We start from the raw sequence: 24170 nt of genomic DNA, 5'->3' as shown, positions 1-24170 counted from the left end.
TCACTGTATGATGAAACTCATGTATGGGGAGGAAGTACCAGAGCTGTTGCACAAACTCAATAAGAATTCTGCTATATAAACTGATGGGATATCAACATGGATGCTAAAAGAGTGTTCAGCTGAACTGGTTATTCCTTTTACCAGGCTATTAATTTGAGTCTCAGAACAGGGAAGATTCTACAGGAATGGAAAGAATGTATGGTAAACCAATTACACAAGGGTGGTGCAATTGAATTATCAGTATTTCTAGAGTGGCGGTGAAAATTTTGGAAAAGTTCATAAGAGCTTGTATACAGAACTGGGTTGACAGAGAATCCATACTTTGCAATGAACAGAAGGTTTACTAAGGAAAAGTCATTTGAGCACCTTTCTCACATTCTGTAATAATGTTACCACTGAGTTAGACATGGGGAATGGATACCAGGGGCAAATATTCTGGGTGTGGTAGGTGTGCGATACTCATCCATGATATATCAGTATCATCCACTTGATCGCTTTATATTGCTAATCATCCACTTGATCCCTATTCAGTTTATCCTCCTGACTCTGGGTATGCAATCTGATACCGCTTCACTCAACCAATCCTTGACCACTTCTCATGAACTAATGACATTCATTCCATGTAGTCCTTATGCCATGAGACTACTTCAAGTTGCCTCCTAAGTTTGTCATAATCACCAGCTTTTGTAGTTCCATATAAACCTTTCTTGACTAAAATTTTCATATGTTGAGCAACCTCCCAGGACAAGATTGCATGGTCACTTTCCCCAATCGGAGGTAGAGTTGCTACTGCAGTTATAGACAGATCTTCTGATGCTATTTAGCAGATCCAAGACCCTCAAACTCCTGGTCTCTTCCATCACATACTGTTTCAAGTAATTATCCCTTAGTAACTGTATAAATTCCATATCCATTTTGCCATATGCCCTTTCCTCCTTCCAATCAATATCACCATAGTTGAAGTCTCCCATTATAATTGCTTGGCCTGCACTTATTGTGCTAATCTGTTATACATGTTGTCAACATCTTCTCTAGACCCACAGGCCTATAGAAGCAACCAACAACATATTTTGTCCTATTTGTCCTATCTCACACATTGCCATCAGATCTACAATCTTCCTTAGCTTCTATTTTTGTTGGTTTAAGTTCTTTGGCTAGCATTAATAATACTCCTCCTGTCCTATTTCTTCTACCTCTATGAAAATACAATATCCATGACATTCTATCCCTGTAACTACATCTTTCTCTGACAACCAGGTCTCGCTGATGCCAATAATTTTTGGCCAAGTTAAGCTGACCAATGCTAAAAACTCCTCTCCTTTATTTCTGATACTTTGGGCATTCGTGTAGATGCATTTCAACATACCCTTGGGCCCACAGCTACCCTTACATAATGTCATTACCTGCCCATTCGGATTTGAAATCTGGGACACTGAACTGCTCTTCACAATCATTCCTACACTCATACTTATCTATCCCAGGGATGGCTATTTCCACATAGTCATTCCTGCATTCATCCTCATTTGTCCTGGGGTGGCTAGACACATTGAGTGCTTCCACCCCTAATATCTCTAGTTTCCCTGGTTTGGGAAAACACTTTCTCCAAGTACCTAACTCCAAAACCATTTAAATGCAGTCCGTCAAGCATATACAGGTCCTTACGCCCATTAAATTCACTCCATGCATCTATAAAGCTGCACACTATTTCCCCTGTACAATCTTTATCATTGGTAATAATGGCCCTTCTTCTCAATTCTGTCTTATCATACTGAGGCAGCAGATTCATGATCTTTACTTTCTTATTCATTTTTGCTTCTTGTAACAACTCTTTCATATCTTCTCTCATTGCATATTACTCACATTCCAAATCATCTGTGCCTGCCAAAACAATAAACTCATCTTCACACCTGGAAAACACGCTTTCGTCACTTTCTCTTTAAGTATATATACCTCTTATCATCAAATCCCCAAACAATATTATCTCTTTTCTTCCAGTTTCTTGTGCTTTTAAGCTTTTCCCATTAATGCTTTCTTTCATTCTCCATCCTTCTGTACCACAGCAATTGTTTCTATAGTTGCTCAAGCTCATGTTTTGTCTTGTGAAGGAGTCCAGGTAAGCATGTAATTTCTTTCTGTGCTGGTATCTCATCATCCACGCTATTACTTTCAACCACTTCCTTCAAACTCGCATTCGTATTTCATGCACTATTATTCACAGCTTCTGCTACATTCTCCACAACACCTGTCTTATATCCATAATATCAGTCACTTCATTCTTTCACTCCTGACACAACTCGCATTTCTTATACTTGCTAACAAAACATTTTCAACAAATATTCTCTCCATTCTTGCTCCTCTCATGCCACAAACCATTCACTCTCGGCAATGAATACATTAAACACACAATACATCCTGCACGTTGATATCAGTCAACATCGATGTCTTAGTTGCCATTTTTCTCATATGCATCAGTACCATAATGAAGAAAATAAACAAAATATTACAAATTATATTTAACAATATTGCTAACATCTACTAAAAAATAATGATTATCTGAGCAACACATGTATGGCAGCTGCTACTAGGGACAATGCTAGTACCCCCTTCTCATTAATGTCTTCAAATTAATATCTCATTATGGCATACTATGCATGTAAAATTATTAATTTAACTAAAAAAAAAAACTATGAAAAATGTAAAATACAACTTATCTGTAATGGAGATCTTTCAGAAATGTTCGAAATTAAAACAGGAGTCAGAGAGGGTTGTATACTCTCCCCAACAATAATTGTTTTAGATTGGGTTAAGAGAAATGTGATGGAAAATACAAAAGGAATACACTGGAACCTAAGAGATCAATTTGTTTTAGATTTTGCAGATGACATATGTTCACTATCACATACACAACAACAACATACATGAAATGATAAAACTAAATGACAAGGTATTGATAGTTGGCTTAAAAATGCATAAAAGACAAAGATAATGAAAATAAACAGGAAGCAAAAAAAGGAGAATATAATATTGGATGACAAAACTCCAGAAACAGCAGAAATCTTTAATTACCTAAGGCTAATAATAAACAAATAAACAAGCAGAAGAAGAATAAAATCTAGGATACAGAGGGCACAAAAAGCACTCAGTTAACAGAACTGTGGGAAATCAAAGGAAAGAAGCTTAAAAAAATAAAATCAGACTATTTAATACAAATTTCAAATGCTTTATTCTAAGGATAAGTAACCTGGTTAACAACAAAAATAAATAAAAATAAATTACAAATATTTGTAAATAAAGGTCAAAGAGGCCTTTATTACAAATATATAGGCCTTTGTATAATTACAACATACAAAGGCCTATATCCAAAAGTATTCTTAAAGAGTTTTGCATAAAAAATGTTCACAGAAAATACCCAATAAAGAATTAAGGGAAAAAAAAAAACTAAACAAAACTAATAATGTACAATATTAATAGAAGAAAATGGAGATGAACAGGTCATGTCCTAACAAAACTAGAAAAATACAAGGTTAAACAGACACTAAAATGGAACTTCCCACCCCAATGGAAGAGAAACAGAGGTAGATCAAAGATGTCCTGGTGAAGAGGAACAAAACAAGAGCTGAAGAAGGCTGGACATGTGAAGGAAGCCTAGAACAGAATCAGATGTAGATCTGATTCTGCTGAGGCCCTAAGCTCTCCATGGAATGAAGAGGTATAGGTAAGATAAAGGTAACAGCAATGAGAGACCTGCTGCTATTGGAATACTAAAGGTGATTTCATGACCATATTGTCTCTGACTGACAAGTTTAAACTGATGTATGCTGATCTATAGGAAGCTGGATTATTTGGTGTTGTATATGAATGTGACATTAATCACCAAGCCAAAAATAAAATGCTATAAGCAGTATAACACAGTCTTCTGGAACAAAAACTCAGCACATGCCAACTTCTTAAAATGATTATTAGAAGGTGCTAAACAAAACAGTGTACATTCATCCCATTTACAAGTAGAGAAACTTGAAGAGTGTGTACAGGGTATACTTTATTCACTGATGAAGCAATACTTGAAGTGAATAATACTTGTAATGAGTATTTATGGGATGGTGAAAATTTTCCTGCAACAGATGAAACAAATTTTAAACACAAGTTTCTTGTAAATGTATGATACACACACACACACATACTTGTTGAGAAAACGATTAATCTCATTACGTGTTCAGTGATTGTCTCAGTCAGAAAACATACCTTTTGCGTGTGTGTGTATGTGTGTGCATGAGTGCATGCTTGCACACATACATACACACACACACACAAAATGAGCTATCAGGATGTCCCTTAATTGGCACAATAACATATGCATTCTTTTAAAACAGGTTTCAAATTTTATGAATGATCCCTATCCCAGCCACTAGATTAGTCTGGAGGGTCCTAATTCTTGGCTAGTAAAATCTTCTAACCCTCATCCCCTTTAGATTGTTGTGTGAAATCAAATAGAAGTGTGCATGTAAAAGATTAAATGATAAGAAGAATGTTGGATGCTTATATAGATAAATGCTGAAAGCATTACTGCACACAGAAAGACATTTTGAACAACTAAATAGGTTTTATTTATGTTAATTGTTTTCAAAAGCATTGATTTTCTAACTTAAAAGATTATGTTTCAGGATGATATTAAAACAATTTATAACTTTTAATTCTAAAAGACATATTTAACTTTTTTTTTCTTTTAATTTTTTTATTCTAACAATGGCCTTATCTCCATTAGAAATAAGACACATATAAATATAATTTTTTTTTGCTTAAAAACTCTCAAGAAATCAACCCCTATGATAATGAAATTTTATTTATTATTATTTTTTTAATGTTCAGCTCATACACGAGAGGTTGGTTAATCAACCAATAGTGCAGTAGTACTGTGTGTGAGTAGTGGATTGGGAAAGAAGAAACTTGTTTCCATTTGATTTTAAAGCCTGTATATTATATTCCTTGGGAAACACATAAGGGGGAAGACTGTTCCACAGTACAGTAGAAGCAGAGATGAAGGAGGAGGGGGAAAAAACTTGTTCTGTGGATTTTGAGGTATACTGTGAAGGAATGTTAGGTGGCAGCTGCATGTGTTCCAACGGCTTACTGAGTGGAGGAATTATTGCTGTTTCATGTGAACATCTGCCATGGAAATATTTATACAATACATATATTGCAGAAACCAAATGCCTGTGTGAAAGTGGGTACAATGGGTTAGTAAGAGATGGGTTATTAATCAATCTAATTGCCTTCCTCTGTACTGAGTCAAACATTTTGAGGGAGCTCTTAGTGGGAGGGGGGGGGGCCCTACCCCAAATGTGAGCGGAGTATTCAATAGCCAGGCAGGTCTGCGATTTGTATAAGGCTAACAGATGTTCAGAGGTGAAGTTTTTTTTTGGAAGCTGAGGAAGTAACGGTTGTGATGTGCTTATGCCAGGAGAGCTTGATGTCAGGGTGATTCCAAAAGGAGAAATTTTATCTTGTCTGTAAATTTGAGTGTTGTCAAATGTAATACTGGGGAAGGAATGCAATGTGCTATCATCTGCAAAACTGTGTATTGGATTGGAGGTTAACTGAAGTAGATCATTGATGTTTAGAAGGAAAAGGGTTGGCGAGAGAACAGAATCTTGTGGAAACCTGGCATTAGTTGAATGGTGAGACGATAAGAAACCATCCATCACACATGGTGTGCATCCAGTCAGAAAGCTGGCAATCCAATTGCATTAGTATTGGGATTGACTAAATGACAGGAGTTTGCTTAGTAGGCCTTTGTGCCTGATCCAGTCAAAAGCTTCGGAGATATCAAGTGCAACCATTTGAAATTCACCAAACTTCTCCATGGAATTTGTCCAGAGATGGATGATATATGTGAGTAGATCTCCTGCTGATCGGCAGTGACGGAATCCATAATGGGGTCATTTATTTGCTGGATGCCTTCAAAGTAGGAGTTGAGAATTGATAATTCTCTCCATTACTTTAGACAGGTCAGTGAGATAGGGCAGTAGTTTGATGGCAGTGATTTGTCTTCTTGGGAATGGGATTAACATAGGTCAATTTCCAAGCTGTGGGACAGATACCAGTGCAGTAAGAGAGTATATACAGGTGACACAGGATAAGAGTCAATTCTGGTGCACAAACCTTCAGGACAATTGGAGGAATGCCATCAAGAATGACTACTCTGGAGATGATATAATTTACTATCACTTCAATGTTCACTGAAGGTATTAGAGTCCACATTTCAGGAACTCAAGTATCAATGATAATAGAATATGTTTCATTTTTCCTTACCCATGTAGATATTTCTCCTTAAGGGCTCACTTTAGTGAATGTGGGAGTGGAAAGCCCAAGGTGCCTGATGCTGGACTATGCCTTACTTTGTGTAATATACATCTGTTATATTATCATTTGTAGATCGGTCTCTACTCTTCTTTCTTTCTTTGCTTCTTTTCCTCTTGCCCCCCCCCCCAATGCTATTAGAGTATTAGAGGACTAGGGATGAATCTCTTCTATTTTACTATTTTTTTTCATCTTATACAGTGAGAGTCTGCCTTCTCTCTCTCTCTCTCTCTCTCTCTCAGGTATTTGCCTCATCTAGTAGGCTGAAGTCAAACCCCCACCTGGTTAAGGTGGGATGAATTAGGACCAAAACCCCAATATGTAGAAGGGGTCTCTGAAATGTTACCACTTTTTTCTTGCAGTGACTCCACTCCAAAATCCTTATATGTTTATGCCTCATAATACATCTCATACTTTGGTTATCACACAGAATAATCAGAACCACATTCAGGGCTTAGACTGGCCTGTTCAAGAAGCATATTACAGCCATCAACACAAGTCAGTGTCACATAATCATTATGAATAATTATGGAGACACACTACTGTTTTAAAGAACTTACTTTAATTAAAATTAAAATAAAATTCAGCATTCTGACCTTGATAACAAAGTCATTTTAATTAAAATTAAAATAAAATTCAGCGTTCTGACCTTGATAACAAAGTCATCTTCAGGAACATACATGTATACAATGGATTACAAGCTACATACTACAATGGGCTGAGAATAATTGCTTGATCAACCATAGCCTGCCCTCTGGTGATCATAATTAAATAAATAAATAAAATGGAAGTTTAAAAAATTAAAGATAATAATAATAATAAAATACATTAAAACATAATTATCTTAGTAAACACTACACCAACAGTTATTTGTTTCTTAAAGTCTTGTTACTTTTAATTTCTGTTAGCTGCTTGAGAGTTACTGTGTTGTTATCCAATTAAATTTCTTTTCTATCGGTCTTCGCTGAGGGTAGCCTGAAACACTCAGATCCTTGGGAGGTTCAGGCCATAATTTCTGTTGAGATTTAGTTGGTTGGTTGGTCGATAAGCACTTTACAGGCTTCCTTGAACTTACATTCTTACTACGTTTTTGTCCCCTGTAAAGAAAGCTGCTTTCCAGTCAATTCAGTGGCATGTTTCAAGTGTGTGGTCAGAAACACTTGCTTTTATGTGATGAGGATACTTGACATGTCATTTATGTTCTTTTTGTTTTTGGGATAATACAACCTGTTTCACCTATGTAGGGTATGTTAGAGGCGCAATGGATTGTTAAACAAAGAAGCTAAACAAAGGTCACGAGAAGATTTTGGTAAGTATACAGAAGATAAATATCAAGAATATGGAAAAATGTTGGAGGATACTGAAAATATTTAAAAATAGATGAAAGGAATCAGAGATGATATAGGATGACATGAAAACCATATGAAGCAATTACTTTAAAAGGTTACTGAATGAAACAGTGGTATAAAGTAGTCAAGAAGAATACACCTAAAATACAGGAGTACATATAATTATTTGAGGTAGAAAAAGTCATCAAAAATCTAAATGTGGAAAGGCAGCTGGTGTAGACGATATTTGACTAAAAATGCTCAAATATGGAGGCAGAAAAGTTTTACTGTGGCTACACTGCATAATTCAGATCACCTGGGGGATCCAATTCAAGATGATTGGAGTAAAGCTCATAGTACAATCTATAAAAGAAATAGAACTGAATGTGAGAATTACAGAGGAATTTCTGTACTGAGTATGCAAGTATCTGAGATGATGTTGAGAAACTGTGGAAGAGAAACTTGGAGAAGCACCAGCTAGGTTCAGGCAAAATATAAGTCATGAGTAGATTTTCATTTTACAACAAACAGTTGAGAAATTGTAGAAATATAACAAGGAACTGTACTTAAATTTTGTACATCTGGAAAAAGTATATGACATGGTGCAAAGAGAAAAGGAAGCATTATATAGAACAATACCTAGTCTATATTTAAGATGCAAGTCAGCAATTAGAATTGGGGGTTACAGATGATGGTTTGAAGTGAAATCTGATTCCCTGACTAATATAATAAATTTGCTATGAAAATCACCAACAAAAAATACAAAGACAATGAAAACTGGCAGAAAATTTTTGTGTGAGGCAAAAATAGCCACATTCTACATAATCTGCATGACTGGAATAGATTTACACACTGTAGGCTGAGGATAACGGTTGTGAATTCACTGTGGCAAACTGCAAGATTATGGACTGAAATAAATTACAAACTGTTATTTTTTGGCAAAACATTTCTCAGCCACACTCAGTTGGCTAAGTGTGGCTGAGAGGCCATGGGTTTAAATCCCACCGAATGCATGGAGTTTGTGAATGTCTTTTGGCGATATTTAGATCTAAATTATCAGTATGAGACCACTACAACTACCTCCTGCTTACTGGTGACTAAAAGTAGACTTAAAAAAAAAAAAACACTCTCTGGTCGCAACAGTTGATTTAGAGAATGGACAGGATCAAAAAAAAAAAAAAAAGTATTACAGGCTTTATGCAGTGATTTGTTCAATAGCATATACTATAAGTAAATAACACTTACACCTAATTCTGTCAATAGAAGAGAAGCTCTATTCCCATCAAGCTTAAGAAAATTATCATATGTTGGATTTGACAGGAAGTCTGAAGCAGAAATTATCTAGACAAATAAAAAAATTGTAATTACTATCAAAAATACTGACTATATGAACTGAAAATATCTTCTGGTTTTATATTTACTTACTTATACAATATTATACATACAATAATTATTAATATTCATCATCGATACAATGGCTGTTTAATAAATAAGAAAAAAAAAAGATTGTTAGTAATTACATTACACATACTGATTTTTCCAATCCAGATTTTTAAAAATCTCTTTAGGGCTGTTGTAAATAATTCAGGTGAAATGACATTTCCCTGTCTAACCCCCCCCCCTCCCAACTCCTGGTCTTTGCACCACTCTTGTGCAATGGAATTACCATAAATTCTTTCCATTTCTGCAGAATCTTTCCTGTTCTGAGACTCATATTATATAGCCTGGTCAAAGGAATGGCCAGTTCAGCTGAACGCTCTTTTAGCACCAGTGCTGATATCCCATCAGTCCCTATTGCTGAATTCTTATTCAGTTTGCGCAACAGCTCTAATACCACATCCTCATATACTAGAGTTTTCTTCATACAGTGAAGAGGTAGCAGTGGGCTCAATGTTGCATACACCAGGATGATAGCTTTTAACAAAATGGGCACTCATTAGTTGAACAATCTCTTCTGCATCTATCACCCTTATGTCATCTGTATTTAGAAGAGTTTTTCTTTCATATGCCGGCATGGTTGGCCAAGTGGATAGTGTATCTGCACTTCAGCCAAAAGGCTGCAGGTTCGAATCCCACCGTAGGCATGGATGTTTGTGATTGTCTGTGGAAATACCAGTGGCGGTGATGGGCAGTAGATGGCGTTGGTGTACTTGCGATCAGATGGTGATTGAATAGTGGAAAAGGAACTGTAGAGCAGGTGTCCTCCCTCGATGAGTCCTTGGACTCCCTGGCAGTGTCAAATAATAATAATATTCATTCTTGTGGGTTGTCTTTAGCACACAAAGCCAGTTTCTTTTCATACTCAAACTTTGCTTTATGTACAACAGTTGCGGCTATTCTAGCTTGCTACTTATAACATTCATAACGGACATCATCCTTATGCAAACGGTATTCCTTCCACATCGTCCTTTTCTTACAAATTTCTTGCTTAATAAGATTAAACATCCATTTGATTCCTACTCTATTTATTCTTCCAACTCTAGGGACACATTCTGATATTGCATCCAAGTATTTTTGAAATGCTTTCCATGCACTGTCAATATTCTTCCCATCCATCAACCGATCCCATTCCACTGAACTTAGTATACTCTTCACAGTTGGTCATAGTTTCCTGTTTTGTAGTTCAGCATGTAACCGTTTCTGAATGGAACATTTATAAACTTAGTCACTTCCCAAGTGAGTATCACATCATCACTGTCACAAACTTGAGGCAGAATAGTTACCCCCCTTTAACTGAAATGCCCTCTGACGCTACAATCATAGGTCTCAACACCAACTGGATTCAAGTCATCCGATATCATTAGCAGCACATCTCCTCCTCTCCTATCAATCCTTCCTAAAAATACTGTACTCTTTACACTTAATATCAGTTAGTATGTCTGATTCTAATAGCCGGGTCTCACTAATGCCTACAATATGAAGTCCCAACATACTGACCAAAGCAACAAACTCTACCCCTTTGTTTCTGATACTCCTGGCATTTGTGTACGGACACAATCTACCTACATGTTCTTATGTATATCTTTTCCTACATGACACAGTTGGAAGACTGATCTCTAGTGCCTGATACATGTAAATGTTTTTGCACACGTTTGATGGGCTTGAACCAGCCAAACACAAAGTCGAAATCATTTCCATGATAACGCCCATTCTCATTATTAGCATAATTATATAACATTGTCGCTCTTACACTCATATTCTCACCATTCCTCCCATTATAAATTAGTTTCCCTGAGTCTCTGTGTTAGGTCTAATATCAATTATTAGTTTTTCAAGACTTTTGATACCAAACGCATTCAGGTGTAGGCCATCCCTCTTATACAAATCCAATCTTCCCTCAAATTCACTCCACACATCCAAAAATACACATACATTCCTTCTACACAGCATACGCAGCGAATCATTTGCCATCATAGTCCTTCTTCTTAATTCATTTTTATTATAATGCCAAGGTAATATACTTAATATTTTCACTTTCTCACTCTTGCCTCTTCTAACACCCCTTACACGTTCTCTCTCATGCTGAACTTATTGCTAGTTAAGTCGTTAGTACCTACTACAATTATGATCTCATTTACTTTTCTTTTCTGTTTCTGAATTGCTTGCGTTATATTTTTAATTTTTGCTCTGGAAAAACTTAAAGTTATAACGCGCTCGACAACAGCATGATTTATGATAGTCACCATACCAAATAACATCCTTCTTTTTTTACAAACAACGTTACTTACCTGATTTCTGTTACTTATTGACTTACCTGATTCCATGCTTTGTTGTTTCTTGTTTCTGTGGCTTAGTTTTCTTTTCCTACCTATATTCATTTAAATGCCTCTCAACTTTCTGTAATTCCTGTGTTATCTCTCCAGTAATTTGCTATAACTTCCCAATTTTGGAGGTTAATTCATTTCAACATCTTCCTCATTCCTGACTTCGCTGCTCTTCTTAGCATTACATTTCTTGTGCATTTTTGGCACCATTTTAAATGCTTATTATAGAAATACCTTAGCAAAAATATGTTATAAAACACTAAAATCTACACTAATACACTATAAAATACCAATTTTCTAAGGGAAAAAACACAGAAAAAATCATCAATTTTACACGAGTGCTAAATTCTCTGACCAATCACAATGTAGCCTCAATCCCAACCCTATATATATATTTATATATATTCAATAAAGTAGATATTGTAAGTTAGTTTTGTAGTATCTTAGTACATAAATTACACAGTATAATACAGCTATTTCAATCTTCTCAGCTAAATTCCCTCCAGAGATGATTCACTATTTTTAAAAGAGAATGTTTACATTTCTAGTTAGAAATGTAAACATTGTTGTACGTAGTTGAGTAAAAGGAAGAGTAATCTAATGAGGATCATTTCATCCTTTAGCCGTTGTAATAATAACTTTTTTTTAGTTATTTCATTTAAAATTTGTTATCTCTAAAATTAATATAATTTTCAGTAATTCATATGATGTTGTGGATGAGTGGAGTGCATTACCAGAATGCACTTTGAATGCTGAGAGAATTAGATATAATAAATATCAAATATGATAAAGGTCTGATATGATAAATATGTTAAATCAAACCTTTATCATAGCTCAACCTTTTTTGGTGTTAAACCCACACACAAATATGTCAAAAAGAAACTGTTTTAATTCAACTAGTTTCATGAAAAAACTGTGTTTCACTTCATCAGGAATAACGTGTAGAAAGGCTTATGTGTTCAATGTGCATGTTGATTAATTTCGATGGTATATATTAGAACTACACAGACTGATAAGTAAATAAGTATTTATTGACTTATTGCTGATATTTCGCATATTCTAACCAGCATCTTCAGAGCTCAGAAAACAGTTTGTCACAGTATGCAAGACAACAACAGCAATCTGGTGTAACAATGGGACTAGTTAGAACAATGGTAGCTACAACACAAAGACAAAAGTCTTAATTAGGTGCTCTCTATGTTAAAAAAAAAAAAAAAAAAAAGACAGAGAGAGAAAGCAGATACTAGTTATGTCTTGAGATGACTGTCTCCCAAATCTTAGACAAATTTATACTGTCATACTTGTTGAGGTTTGGAGTATGTTTCAAGGATTCTGTGCAGCACTTTAGTTTTCGTCTAGTTGATCCTGTGTGCAGGGGTATCCAAAGCATGGTATGCTAGACCCGACTTGTCATAGCATTAGGGCCGGATGTATTTTTTGTGTTCATTAAGGTGGATGTCCACAGTTCTTCCTGTCTGACTGCAGTAAGGTTGATCACACAAACAGGGTACCTTGTAGACTCCTTGATGTGATAAAGGTGAGATGCTGTTCTTGGGTGAATGGATGAGAGTAGCCAATTTGACATACAGTCTAAATACGGTGAGTAGTTGATGTTTATTGAGCACTTTAAATATCTTTTCCAACGCCTTTAATGTATGGATGGTAAACTGTTTTGTTATAGTTCTCCATGGTGGACAGTGGGGGGTATTTCTGGGAAGCATTTAGTATTTTGTCCATCTTATGGGGATTATAGCCATTGGCTAAGAGGGAGAGCAATTTGTTCCAATGACAATGCTCTTACTATTGAACTAGCATAAGTGAGCTAGTTCAGCAGTAAGAGCATTGTCATTGGAACAAATTGCTCTCCCACTGTGGGTTAGTGTTTTTATGATACCATACTGGTCAGATTGGTGATTGTGTGATTGTTTATGTAATTATCTCCCTGGATGTGTGATTTTTCTATAAACTGAGAATGATAAAGAACCATCTGGAAGACATGCGATTAGTGTATTCAGGAAGGGCAGACAGTAATTAGTTTAAAGTTCCATTGTAAAGTGGATTTTTGGGTGTTGGCTATTTAAATGCACCAAGTATGTATCTAATGTGTCTGGGCCAATGTGTGGGCGATCCTAGACAGCATCTCCGACACAATGGCTTAAAAAAAAAAAAAAAAAAAAAAAAAAAAAAAAAAAAAAAAAAAAAAATCGTCAAAAGTCAAAAACTGGCACCAGAGAAAATTTGAAATTCTCCAACAACACAGTGCTACACAATGACAGCAATTACAACAAGATTGCGTCATCGTGAATTTATCATCATTAACCTTAACCAAAGAAGCCATTAGTGCTTTAAGTCGAGGGCACAATTTTGCCATTACTTCCAAGCAAGTTACAAAAGCCAAAATAATGGCATCTGTTGAACGAAGAATATACCGCCTGCCTCGCAACAGCCAATATCATGTTTAGATGTGGCCAACATCCTAATCCATTCTAAGCCTCCCAAAAATAACATCCTGCATAAAGAAATCAATGTTCTAAAAGAGCTAAATAACAATAACAACATTATCATAACCAAAGCAGACAAAGGGAATGCAACTGTGGTGATGGATGCAACAGAATATGAAAACAAAATGCACACAATTCTACAAGATCAGTCAACATACAAAATTATAGATCGAGATCCCACAACTCACAAAAGAATAAGGTGCATAAATTACTGAAAAAAGTTACTTCCTGGCCTAAAGAAACAGTAAACAAACTCAAGCCCTTCCACGTGAAAACACCCAGGATATATGGAGCACCAAAAATTCACAAACAAGGTATGCCCTTATGCCCTATTGTGGATAATATAAAGTCCCACATGCAAACTGGCTAGGCATTTAGCTAAGCTACTGCCAATCACACAAATAATTCTCCCTCCTTTGTCAAAAATTCTGCCCACCTAAAAAGTATTTCAGAAAACCATACCTTAAAAAAGTTCAGATGTAATGGTGAGTTTTGATATCACCTCACTATTCACAAATGTACCGCTAATTGAAACCCTTGATCTGCTAAAGTCACACTTTCTCCCTGATATATTTGAACTATTTAAATTCACAATACATGCAAGATATTTTACATGGAAAAGGAAGATATACAAATAATTAGATGGGACAGCTGTGGGCTCCCCCCCCCCCCTTTAGCCAACTTCTACATAGAACACCTGGAAGCTAGCTATCAATACAGTCACTCTCAAACCAATGCTTTGGCTAGGCTATGCTATGTTGACAATGTGCTTGCTATCACATGGCCCAGACACATTGGATACATACTTAGTGCATTTAAATAGCCAACACCCAAAAATCCACTTTACAATGGAACTTCTAATAACTGTCTGCCCTTCCTGGATACACTAATCACACATCTTCCAGATGGTTCCTCATCATTCTCAGTTTATAGAAAAATCACACATACAGAGAGATATTTACACAAACAATCACACCATCACCCATCTCAACAGTATGGTATCCTAAAAACGCTAACCCACAGAGCGAGAGCAATTTGTTCCAATGACAATGAACTCGCTCACTTATGCCACACTTTCTTAGCCAATAACTATAATCCCCATAAGATAGACAAAATGCTAAATGCTCCCCAAAAATACCCCCCACTGTCCACCATGGAGAACTACAACAAAACAGTTACCATCCCATGAAAGGCACGTTGGAAAAGATATTTAGAGCGCTCAATAAACATCAACTACGCACCATATTTAGACTGTATGTCAAATTGGCTACTCTCATCCATTCACCCAAGGGCAGCATCTCTCCTTTATCACATCAAGGAGTCTACAAGGTACCCTGTTCATGTGATCAAGCTTACTACAGTCAGACAGGAAGAACTGTGGGCATCCACCTCAGTGAACACAAAAAATACATCCGGCACTAACGCTATGGCAAGTCAGGTCTAGCAGACCATGCTTTGGATACCCCTGCACACAGGATCAACTGGAAGAAAAACTAAAGTGCTGCACAGAAGCTTTTACAAGTCAGAGAGATTGTTCTTAGAATCAACACAAGCCTTGAAACATACTCCAAACCCCAACAAGTATGGCTGTATAAATTTATCTAAGATTTGGGAGACAGTCATCTTAAGACATAACTAGTACCTCCTTTCTGTCTTTTTTTTTTTTTTTTTAACATAGATGGTGCCTAATTAGGACTTTAGTCTTGTGTTGTAGCTACAATTATTCAAACTAGTCCCATTGTTACACCAGATTGTTGTTGTCTTGTGTACTATGAACTGTTTTCTGTGCTGATAAATAAATAAATATTTATTTATCAGTCTGGGTTCTAATATATATATACCTTCAAAAGTAATGAACACTTCATCAGGAATAGTATGAATTAATTAAAAACTACAAACAAAGTAATAACAGTTAATATTTTCAGTGAAAAATATTTGGAAACGTTTAAACAATGGAAAGCATGTGCTAGCTCTTATGCTGGCTGCTGGTTTGTGGGGTTGCTGTATACTATTGGTAGACACAAGTGTGTTGTGATGGATTAAGGAACACCAGACTTAATGTGAAATCATCCCTTGTTTTTTGTTATACTGTGGAGGATGCTCCACAGTATATCATATCTAATATTTATAATTTCATATATTTATCCATGATGAGTCTGCTTACTTCATGAAGGTTGCTGTAATAATATTTTGAAAACTTACTAATTTAATAAGCCGAAAGGCTATTTTACCGGCGAACATGTTCGCCGGTAAAATAGCCTTTCGGCTTATTAAATTAGTCATTAACATTAAATATAGGAGTACACCACTTCGGCAATTCGACAGTAGAGGTATGTAAGTTCTTGTTCACTTAAAACCTTGATATTCCAGGTCTACCTACTCACTGATGAGACCTCAAAAAAGGTTGAAACCAGTCTGGGTAGTGACCTCTTCTCATAATGTAAAACAATATATATATATGCATCTCTTAGGAGCTGGGTTTTACATTATGAAAGAATATTAAAGTTAGTGAGGGAGCTTGCTCCACCTTCGCATGGAGTTGCCCTGGTGTTGTACTATCCAAGTGATCATTTATACTTGGGCCTGCTGATAGTTTTTTTTCGGCATGAAACTATGGATTAGGATGGATTTCGATCCGAGTTTCGTACCCGGCTATTAAAAACATAAGGGATTTTCCATCCCCCCCCCCTTCTATTTTGAAAACTTGTTTATGAAATGCATGTTCTTCTAAGCTACAAAACAGTAGAAAGTTTGCATTATATTTACAAATATTAATCAAAAGCACAAAAGATATTAGCTGTAAAATAAATAAATATATATGCCTATATGCATTTTACCCTATAAGTTCATGTATATGTGATCATGATCTTCCAGAATTTATATTTATATTTATAGCTGAAATACCTAGCATAAAACATTGATTACAGAATTGTTATAAATTCGAGCATTGTTATATATGCTGGAAGTTTTTCCACCTGTTTATACTATAAATTAAAGATGCCAAAAAATTATATATTCTTGGTTTAATTCTTTATCCAAGTGTAAGCAAACAAAGTTTGTGCCTGAAGTATTTTCAGGAAAGGGCAACTCGTATATACAGGTTAATGACTTCACATCACTTGCCTTAGTATTCCAGAAGCAAAGCAAACCAAGAATATAATTTCTTCATCCCATCTTCTTTATACCCTCTTTTACCTTGCGGTGTCGAGGGGTCCATTGATCATTGGACCTCAATCCGTTTACAGGATAAGGTGGTCAGCCCTATGCCCCGGTATATCCTATGGCCTGTAGTGTTAAGTTCTCAAGGCCAGTTTGTCTGCTTTGCGGGATGAAAAACCCCAGAATAAACTGGGGGAAAAACCCTGCTATCCACGCCCAAGACTGGCTAACTTGGCTATGGCTGAGGAAGATCCTTCAGCTCCTCACGTCACCGACGGGAATCGAATCTAGGACACTCCTTCCCCAGGCATATGGTTGCGAAGCGCATAGCCACTAGGCTAACCGCGCGGACTTATATAATTTCTTAGCATATTTAATTTATTGTTATATATAAAGGTTTGTGATAGTTGCAGCCAAAGAAAGTAGTATATCAAGATGATAGACATGTGAATGATAGTTCATTTGAGGGGTCTGGTGTGAAATAGTGACCAACGCAACCAAATATACAGTTCGTTGCTGCTATAGGCCAGGGGGTAATATTGAATTCATGCATCCATCAGAAAATTAGTGCAATGAGTGCAGGGTTAGTGATTATTATGGGAGATTTTAATCATGGTGATATCATCTCCGTGGATAATCGTAATTCTCGTGGAAAGGCTTAGACGTTGGTTATGCATTTTCACTATATAATTTAAGGAAATTACAACGTACTAGGATATACATTAAAATGTATCCAAAAAATATTGAAACTAGTAAACCACAACCTCCCCTTCCCCCCACCTCACAACAAGGATCACTCTAAATCCATCACCATATCCTACATCCGAGGCACCTCGGAAAAAATCACAAAAATCTTAAGAAAACATAACTTAACTTCTTGTTACAGACCATATAAAAAATTGGCATCCCTTATCCGCTCTACTAAAGACCTCCCCCCCCACCTAGACGTACCTGGTGTATACCAGGTCCCTTGCAGCTGTAAGCTGTCCTACTTAAGCTGGCCAAACAGGCAGGACAGCAAATATCAGAATTCAGAACACAAGGACTACATCCGTTTTCACCAATACAGCCACTCTGGTCTTGCTGACCATTCATTGGATACCTGCCATAGAATAAGGTGGAAGAAAGCCAGGATAATACACCGTAGCAAATACAGATATGAAAGGCTTTTCATGGAATCAGTTTCAAGCCCTAAGAAACGATCCAAACCTCAACAAATTTGGCTGCATGAGACTTCCTCAAATTTGGGAAACCTACATCAGAAGACCTTCAGCCCAATCGCCCAAGAATACCAACATTGCCTGCTAGAGGGCACAATCGGGACTTTAGGAGAAATAATAGCTTCCTACTTCTTCCTCACTTACTGTTTTGCCTGCGTGCATGTGTCTTGTACTTAAGTTCTTGAAAATGGCAACGTGACGTTGCCGAAATATTGAAATATATTAAAATTTATTTTAATGTATATCCTAGTACGTTGTAATTTCCTTAAATTATATAGTGAAAAAGGTGATATCAATTGGAAGGAGGAAATATCACGTGTCAAAAAGGAAATGGAATTCATACATATTCTACGAGATAATTACTTGAAACAGCACATAACTGAAGGGACAGATGGTGTGTGAGTGTTGGACCTGGTCATTGGTTCAGAGGATATATGCATAAGTAAGGTGTCCTCGTTGCCTCCAATTGGTGGGAGCGATCATATGGTATTGATTTGGGAGGTTGCAAAATTTGTGGATTTCTCTCTTAAGAAGGGGTATATACGGAACTACAGGTTAGGCAATTATAACAAGCTTTGGAGTGAGCTTACATCGGTCCCATGGCAGAAATTGCACAGGAAAGATGTTAGCAGTGCATGGGATAAAATCAGCAGGTATCTGAGGAAGGCAATGTCAGATTGTGTCTTCATGGTCAGGAAGACAAACAAGGTAGACGTTAGATGGATGAGTAGTAGTATCAAAATTGATCTGCAAAAAAAGAAAATGTTATGGAGAATTTACAAGGAGAAAGGTGATCAGTACCCCATGAGCAGTACAAGGCTCAATCTAAGAAGGTTACCAGCATAGTAAGAAAAGCTAAATTAGATTATGAGAAGACCTTAGCCAAGGAGATCAAGGGTAATCCCAAAAAGTTCTTCTGCTATGTGGCAAGTAAAAGGAAGAATGACTTCGGAAGGATAACTTTAGTGGGTGCTGATGGTATTGAGGTGACAAATTCAGATGTAATAGTAGAGTTACTGAGTGATCACTTTTCAAAAGTCTATCACCCAAGTGAGGATATCTCTGTACCTGTAGCAATCACTAATGTGAGAATTGAAGTTAAGAAATCAGAGGTACTTAGTATAATGCAAAATTTAAATGCAAACACTGCTGTAGGTTTAGATGGAATATCTATCGTGAATGTGCAAAGGAATTGTCATCGCCTATTACTTGGTTATTTAACTTAAGTTTGAACTCTGGTATGGTCTCCCTAGGGACCATAGGGAAGGCAAAGTAGTTCCTTTGCCTTCATAATATATAAAGTATCAGGATATGATACTTTATATGGGTCAACATAGTTTTGTTAAAGGTCGATCCTGCCTTAGCAATTTATTAACTTTTTATAATAGAATGACATCTGAGTTGGACAAAGGAAATGGCTACACAGTGGTACTTCTGGATTTTGTTAAGGCTTTTGACAGGATACCTAATGGAATACTGTTGCGCAAATTGGAGCAGATGGGGATGGATACTAAACTGGTGATATGGATAGGAGAATGGCTCAGGGAGAGATACCAGAAGGTGGTGTATGGAGGAGCAGGGTCCAGGATGAAGCAGGTGACCAGTGGTGTGCCTCAGGGCTCTGTGCTTGGGCCACTGTTGTTTAATTTTACATAAATGATATAGGAAATGGCTTAAAAGGAGATATTCAGTTGTTTGCTGATGATGCAAAGTTGGGTAGTGCAATAAAAAATCAAGCTGCTGTTGAGGGTTTGCAGGATGATTTAAATAAGCTGGCAAAATGGGCAAAAGGTAATGGATGTCAGTTCAATGTGGAAAAGTGTAAAGTTATGCATTTTGGGATTAAAAGATTGCCAGCTGTGTACTACATTGATGGAACGGTACTCCAAGAGATTGATGAGGCTAGGGAGATGAAGTTCATTGGACACATTGCTAAAGTGTCCAAGATTGCACATAGGATTACTTGGTTATTGAGGAACACACTAACATCCAGAGATAAAGAGGTTATTATTCCCCTTAAAGCGTTGATACTTTCACATTTGGATTACTGTGTTCAGGTCTGGTCACCTGGATTCCTTGGAGATGAGGAGGTTGTAGAGAGGGTTCAGAGGAGCGTGACTAAGTTGACAAGTGATGTAAAAAATGCTCCCTACATTGATAGATTGAGTGCTTGTGGATTGTAGAGGTTGGTTGATAGGCAGAGAAGAGGGGATATGATACAAACATTTAAATTATTAAAAGGTTTTTATAAGATTGATGCAGGGGAAATGTTTCAGCTGTGTGATAGTGATGAAAAACAAGAGGTCATCCCTGGAAATTAAGGAAAAGGGTGGTCAACAAGGGTGTGAGAACAAGGTTTTTCACTTGGAGAGTAGTGAATGAGTGGAATGCATTGCCTGACTCAGTTGTGAGTTCTTTGTCTGTAAATAAATTCAAGAGGAGATATGATAGATATTGTTTTGATAGTTTGGGTCTCCTGCGATGAGTCTACTGACTCCATGGAAATACCTGTAATAATAATAATAAATAAAGCACTGTATAAAAGTGAACATTATTACTGGTAACTGCAGGAGATATTTGTATCCTTTCATATGGGATATGGGTAATCAGAACTGTTCAATGAACAAAGGACAGCAAGATGATAAAACAATGTTTACTGTATAGTAAGTTTGTCATTTTTAAACTCTTACTTAAAAATGTACTAAAAACTATGTTCCAAAATAAGAGAAGTAAAAATTTAAGAATTCTTGAATAACTATATCTATATGAACATCATTAGCCATTTTAATACCTCTTGATGGCTGTGGAAGATCTTTCTGAAGATGCAACCACAAAGCATACTTTTTGAAATTATGTATCACGATTATACTGGCAATGATCAGTATATGATGTCAGAGCTAAGCCATGACATATTAGGGGGAAAAGATGCGTACAATTTTACACATCTCAACAGCTTTCAATGAACATATGTGCGATATATATATATATTTCTAATCAGTATGAAAAGCTCTAAAGTATGTTTAGATTCTCCTTCCCTGATGCAGACTAATACAGATTAAAGCCATTCAATTCAAAACAAACAGCTATTGAGGAATACATTTACACACTTTCTATGGAGTATGAAGAAATTTTGAATGAAGGTAGCTTTTGCTGAGTGACTAATGGGGGGGGGGATGAATTTGAGTTAATCCATTTTTTTTCTGTTCAAATTTCTCCAATACATTTCACTTAGTTTAAAACAGCTTGGGGAGTGCAGATGAATTGGGAAAGAAGAAGAAATTTATTGATATTTTCTTACTTAAAAAGTTAAGTAAGAAAGTTAACTTTCTTATTTAAAAAGTTAAGTTAACTTAGAATATCTGTTTAGTGCTACACAACACCTGTTCTCTGAAACAGGTGTTGTGTAGGAATAAACAGATATTCCACTTATACTAGGCACCAATTCTTTGTAATTTGTAAGTAAACAATATGAAATGAAAGAATTGGACATCTTTTTTTTTCAAAAATTCTATGCAATATTCTAATTGCATAGAGAATTCTTAGGAGTGCATAAAAAGTAGATCCAGCCTGCATTTCTCACTGAAATAAAAATTATATTGGTAACAACACAAACCTGAAAAATTTGAGTGAAAGTATTGCTGACCTGTAATTTTTTCTCATTCTTTGTGTTGGGAAAAAAACCTACCCTTTTTTTCCCACGTACAAAAAAAAGATTACTAATGTCATGGAACTTGAGATGTATCAGGAATAACAGTAAAAAAATATATTTTTTAAATACATCCAAACATAAAATATACTATTTACATTTTACAAAATACATATTAAAAAGATAAATATATATATTTTTAAATTATATAACAGATGAATATCAAGAAAGAAAAGGAAAGAAAGGCTCTCTTGACATAAAGAATGCATTGCAGTTCTATGACTTCTTGGCTACATAAGAAAGTTTTCCAATCTAGAAGAGGGAACACTGGGTTTCACTCTGTGATGAATCACGTTATGGTATCCTGTTTTCTGTGGTGCCAATATTTGAGCAACAGTTAGCTGTTTCCTGTGTAAGTTTTGCTTGTGCTGCTCAGATTCAACAATACATAGGTGCTGGTTTTCTCTTGTCTCTAAAGTTGTAGATGATAGTCTTGGCAGCAATGAAAAGGAAGTTACATGTCCTATGTGATTTCTGGTTTTCTACATGGCTATGTATCTGTTAAAGGTACCAGAGGATTATTCGAAGGCACATAGGATTATTCCTTTGTCTGCAAGACAGATCAGTGTGTTCTTCCAAGGTTCCTGAAGTGTTGCAAAAGACAATGATCACATTCTCCAAGATGGAATTTGTGGAGTTTTGTTGGAGTTGGTAAGATGTTGTGATGATGTGCCACAGACTATACTGTATGTTTGCATATGGCTCGTACACTTGTCATAGAAGCGATTCCATTTAAAGCAGGGTGTTCCCTGTGTAGTATGCAGATTTGGATGCATATGCAACAGATAATGTTGCATATGCATTGATATAAGGAAGTGGTATATTTTCTTGAAATAGGGAAGGATTCAGATGACATAGGGAGAACAGCTATTTGAAATGATCCAGTTGATGTGTGAGTTTCTGTTCTTTTCCAGATTTATTGAGCATCTCTGCAGAATGAAGACAGTTTGGAAGTTAATGGAACACTCTGCATGCAGAAGACTGTGGATGATGTGAGCAGTCATCTTGTGGATTCTTTCAGGATGTGCAATAGTTGTTTTATAGGACTGATTGGTCTGAAGTATCTTATTATTATTGTACAGTCACCTCCATGGAGTCCAAAGACTCATTGTGAGAGATCCAAACTATCCACATAATCTATGATACCTCTCCTTGAACCCATTAGCAGACAAAGTACTCACAAATGACTCTGGCAACCAATTCCACTCATTCACAACTCTCCATGCAAAAAAATGAGTCCTCGCACACCTTTATTCAACTTCCAAGGATACACCCTCCCTTGTTCTAGTCCCTCTAGCCAAGTGTTGAAACATTTCCCCTGCATCAAACCTATAAATGTTACAATCATATTCCCTTTTTTTTTCTTCTATCAGCCAACTTCTGCAATTCACACACACAATCTATCCTCATAGGGGAACATTCCACAGAACATTCACCATCTTGGTCACTCGCCTATGAATCTTCTCCACTGCTTCCTCATCTCCAAGAAACCGGAGACCAGACCTGAGCACAGTAATCCAGATGTGGACATATCAAGGCCATATAAAGAGGAATTACAGCTTCCTTATCTCTACTTGTTAATGTGTTCTTCAATACTCAAGTAATTTTATGGGCTACCTTAGTAACCTTAGCAATATGTCCTCCAAACTTTAACTCTCTGTCTACCATCACTCCTAAATCTTTAGCTTCATCTGTTTCCTGGAGTACAATGCAATCAATGTGATACACAGCTTGTAATCTATTTATCCCAAAATGTATAACTTTACATTTTCTCCACATTAAACCGACACCCAGTTTTTTTGCCCATACTGACAGCCTATGTGAATCGTCCTGCAAATTCTCCACATTTCAGGTTACATCTTATATCATTTATGTACAAATTAAAAAGCAATGGTCCCAGCACAAAACCTAGAGGCAGACCACTAATCACCAGTTTTTTGCCTTGATTCTGCCCCTTCATATACCATTTTTTGATATCTGTTGAGCAGCAATCCTCTTATCCACATAACCAGTATCATATCATCCCCATTTGTTCTAATTTGCATAACATAGTTCCATGTGGTATTCTGCAAAATGCCTTTGCAAAATCCAACAGAGTCATTGTGTGGCCATTTCTTTTATCCAACTCTGCTGTT

General features: G+C 36.3%; 1 protein-coding gene across 1 annotated transcript in view; it reads right to left on the bottom strand.

The window, feature by feature from the left end:
- The window catches only part of LOC150107426 (ran GTPase-activating protein 1-like), a 295507-nt gene that overhangs the window by 61329 nt on the left and 210008 nt on the right, over positions 1–24170 (bottom strand). The window contains exon 11 of the mRNA XM_090391286.1: positions 8931–9026. Coding sequence (XP_090247412.1) covers positions 8931–9026 — 96 coding nt within the window. The remainder of the gene's footprint in view (positions 1–8930; positions 9027–24170) is intronic.

The sequence above is a fragment of the Typopeltis vanoorti genome, chromosome 4 (assembly GCF_054136105.1).
Source record: "Typopeltis vanoorti isolate ZY-2024b chromosome 4, IOZ_Tvanoo_1.0, whole genome shotgun sequence".
NCBI lineage: Eukaryota > Metazoa > Arthropoda > Arachnida > Uropygi > Thelyphonidae > Typopeltis > Typopeltis vanoorti.
This window is presented reverse-complemented; position numbering and strand designations above follow the sequence as displayed.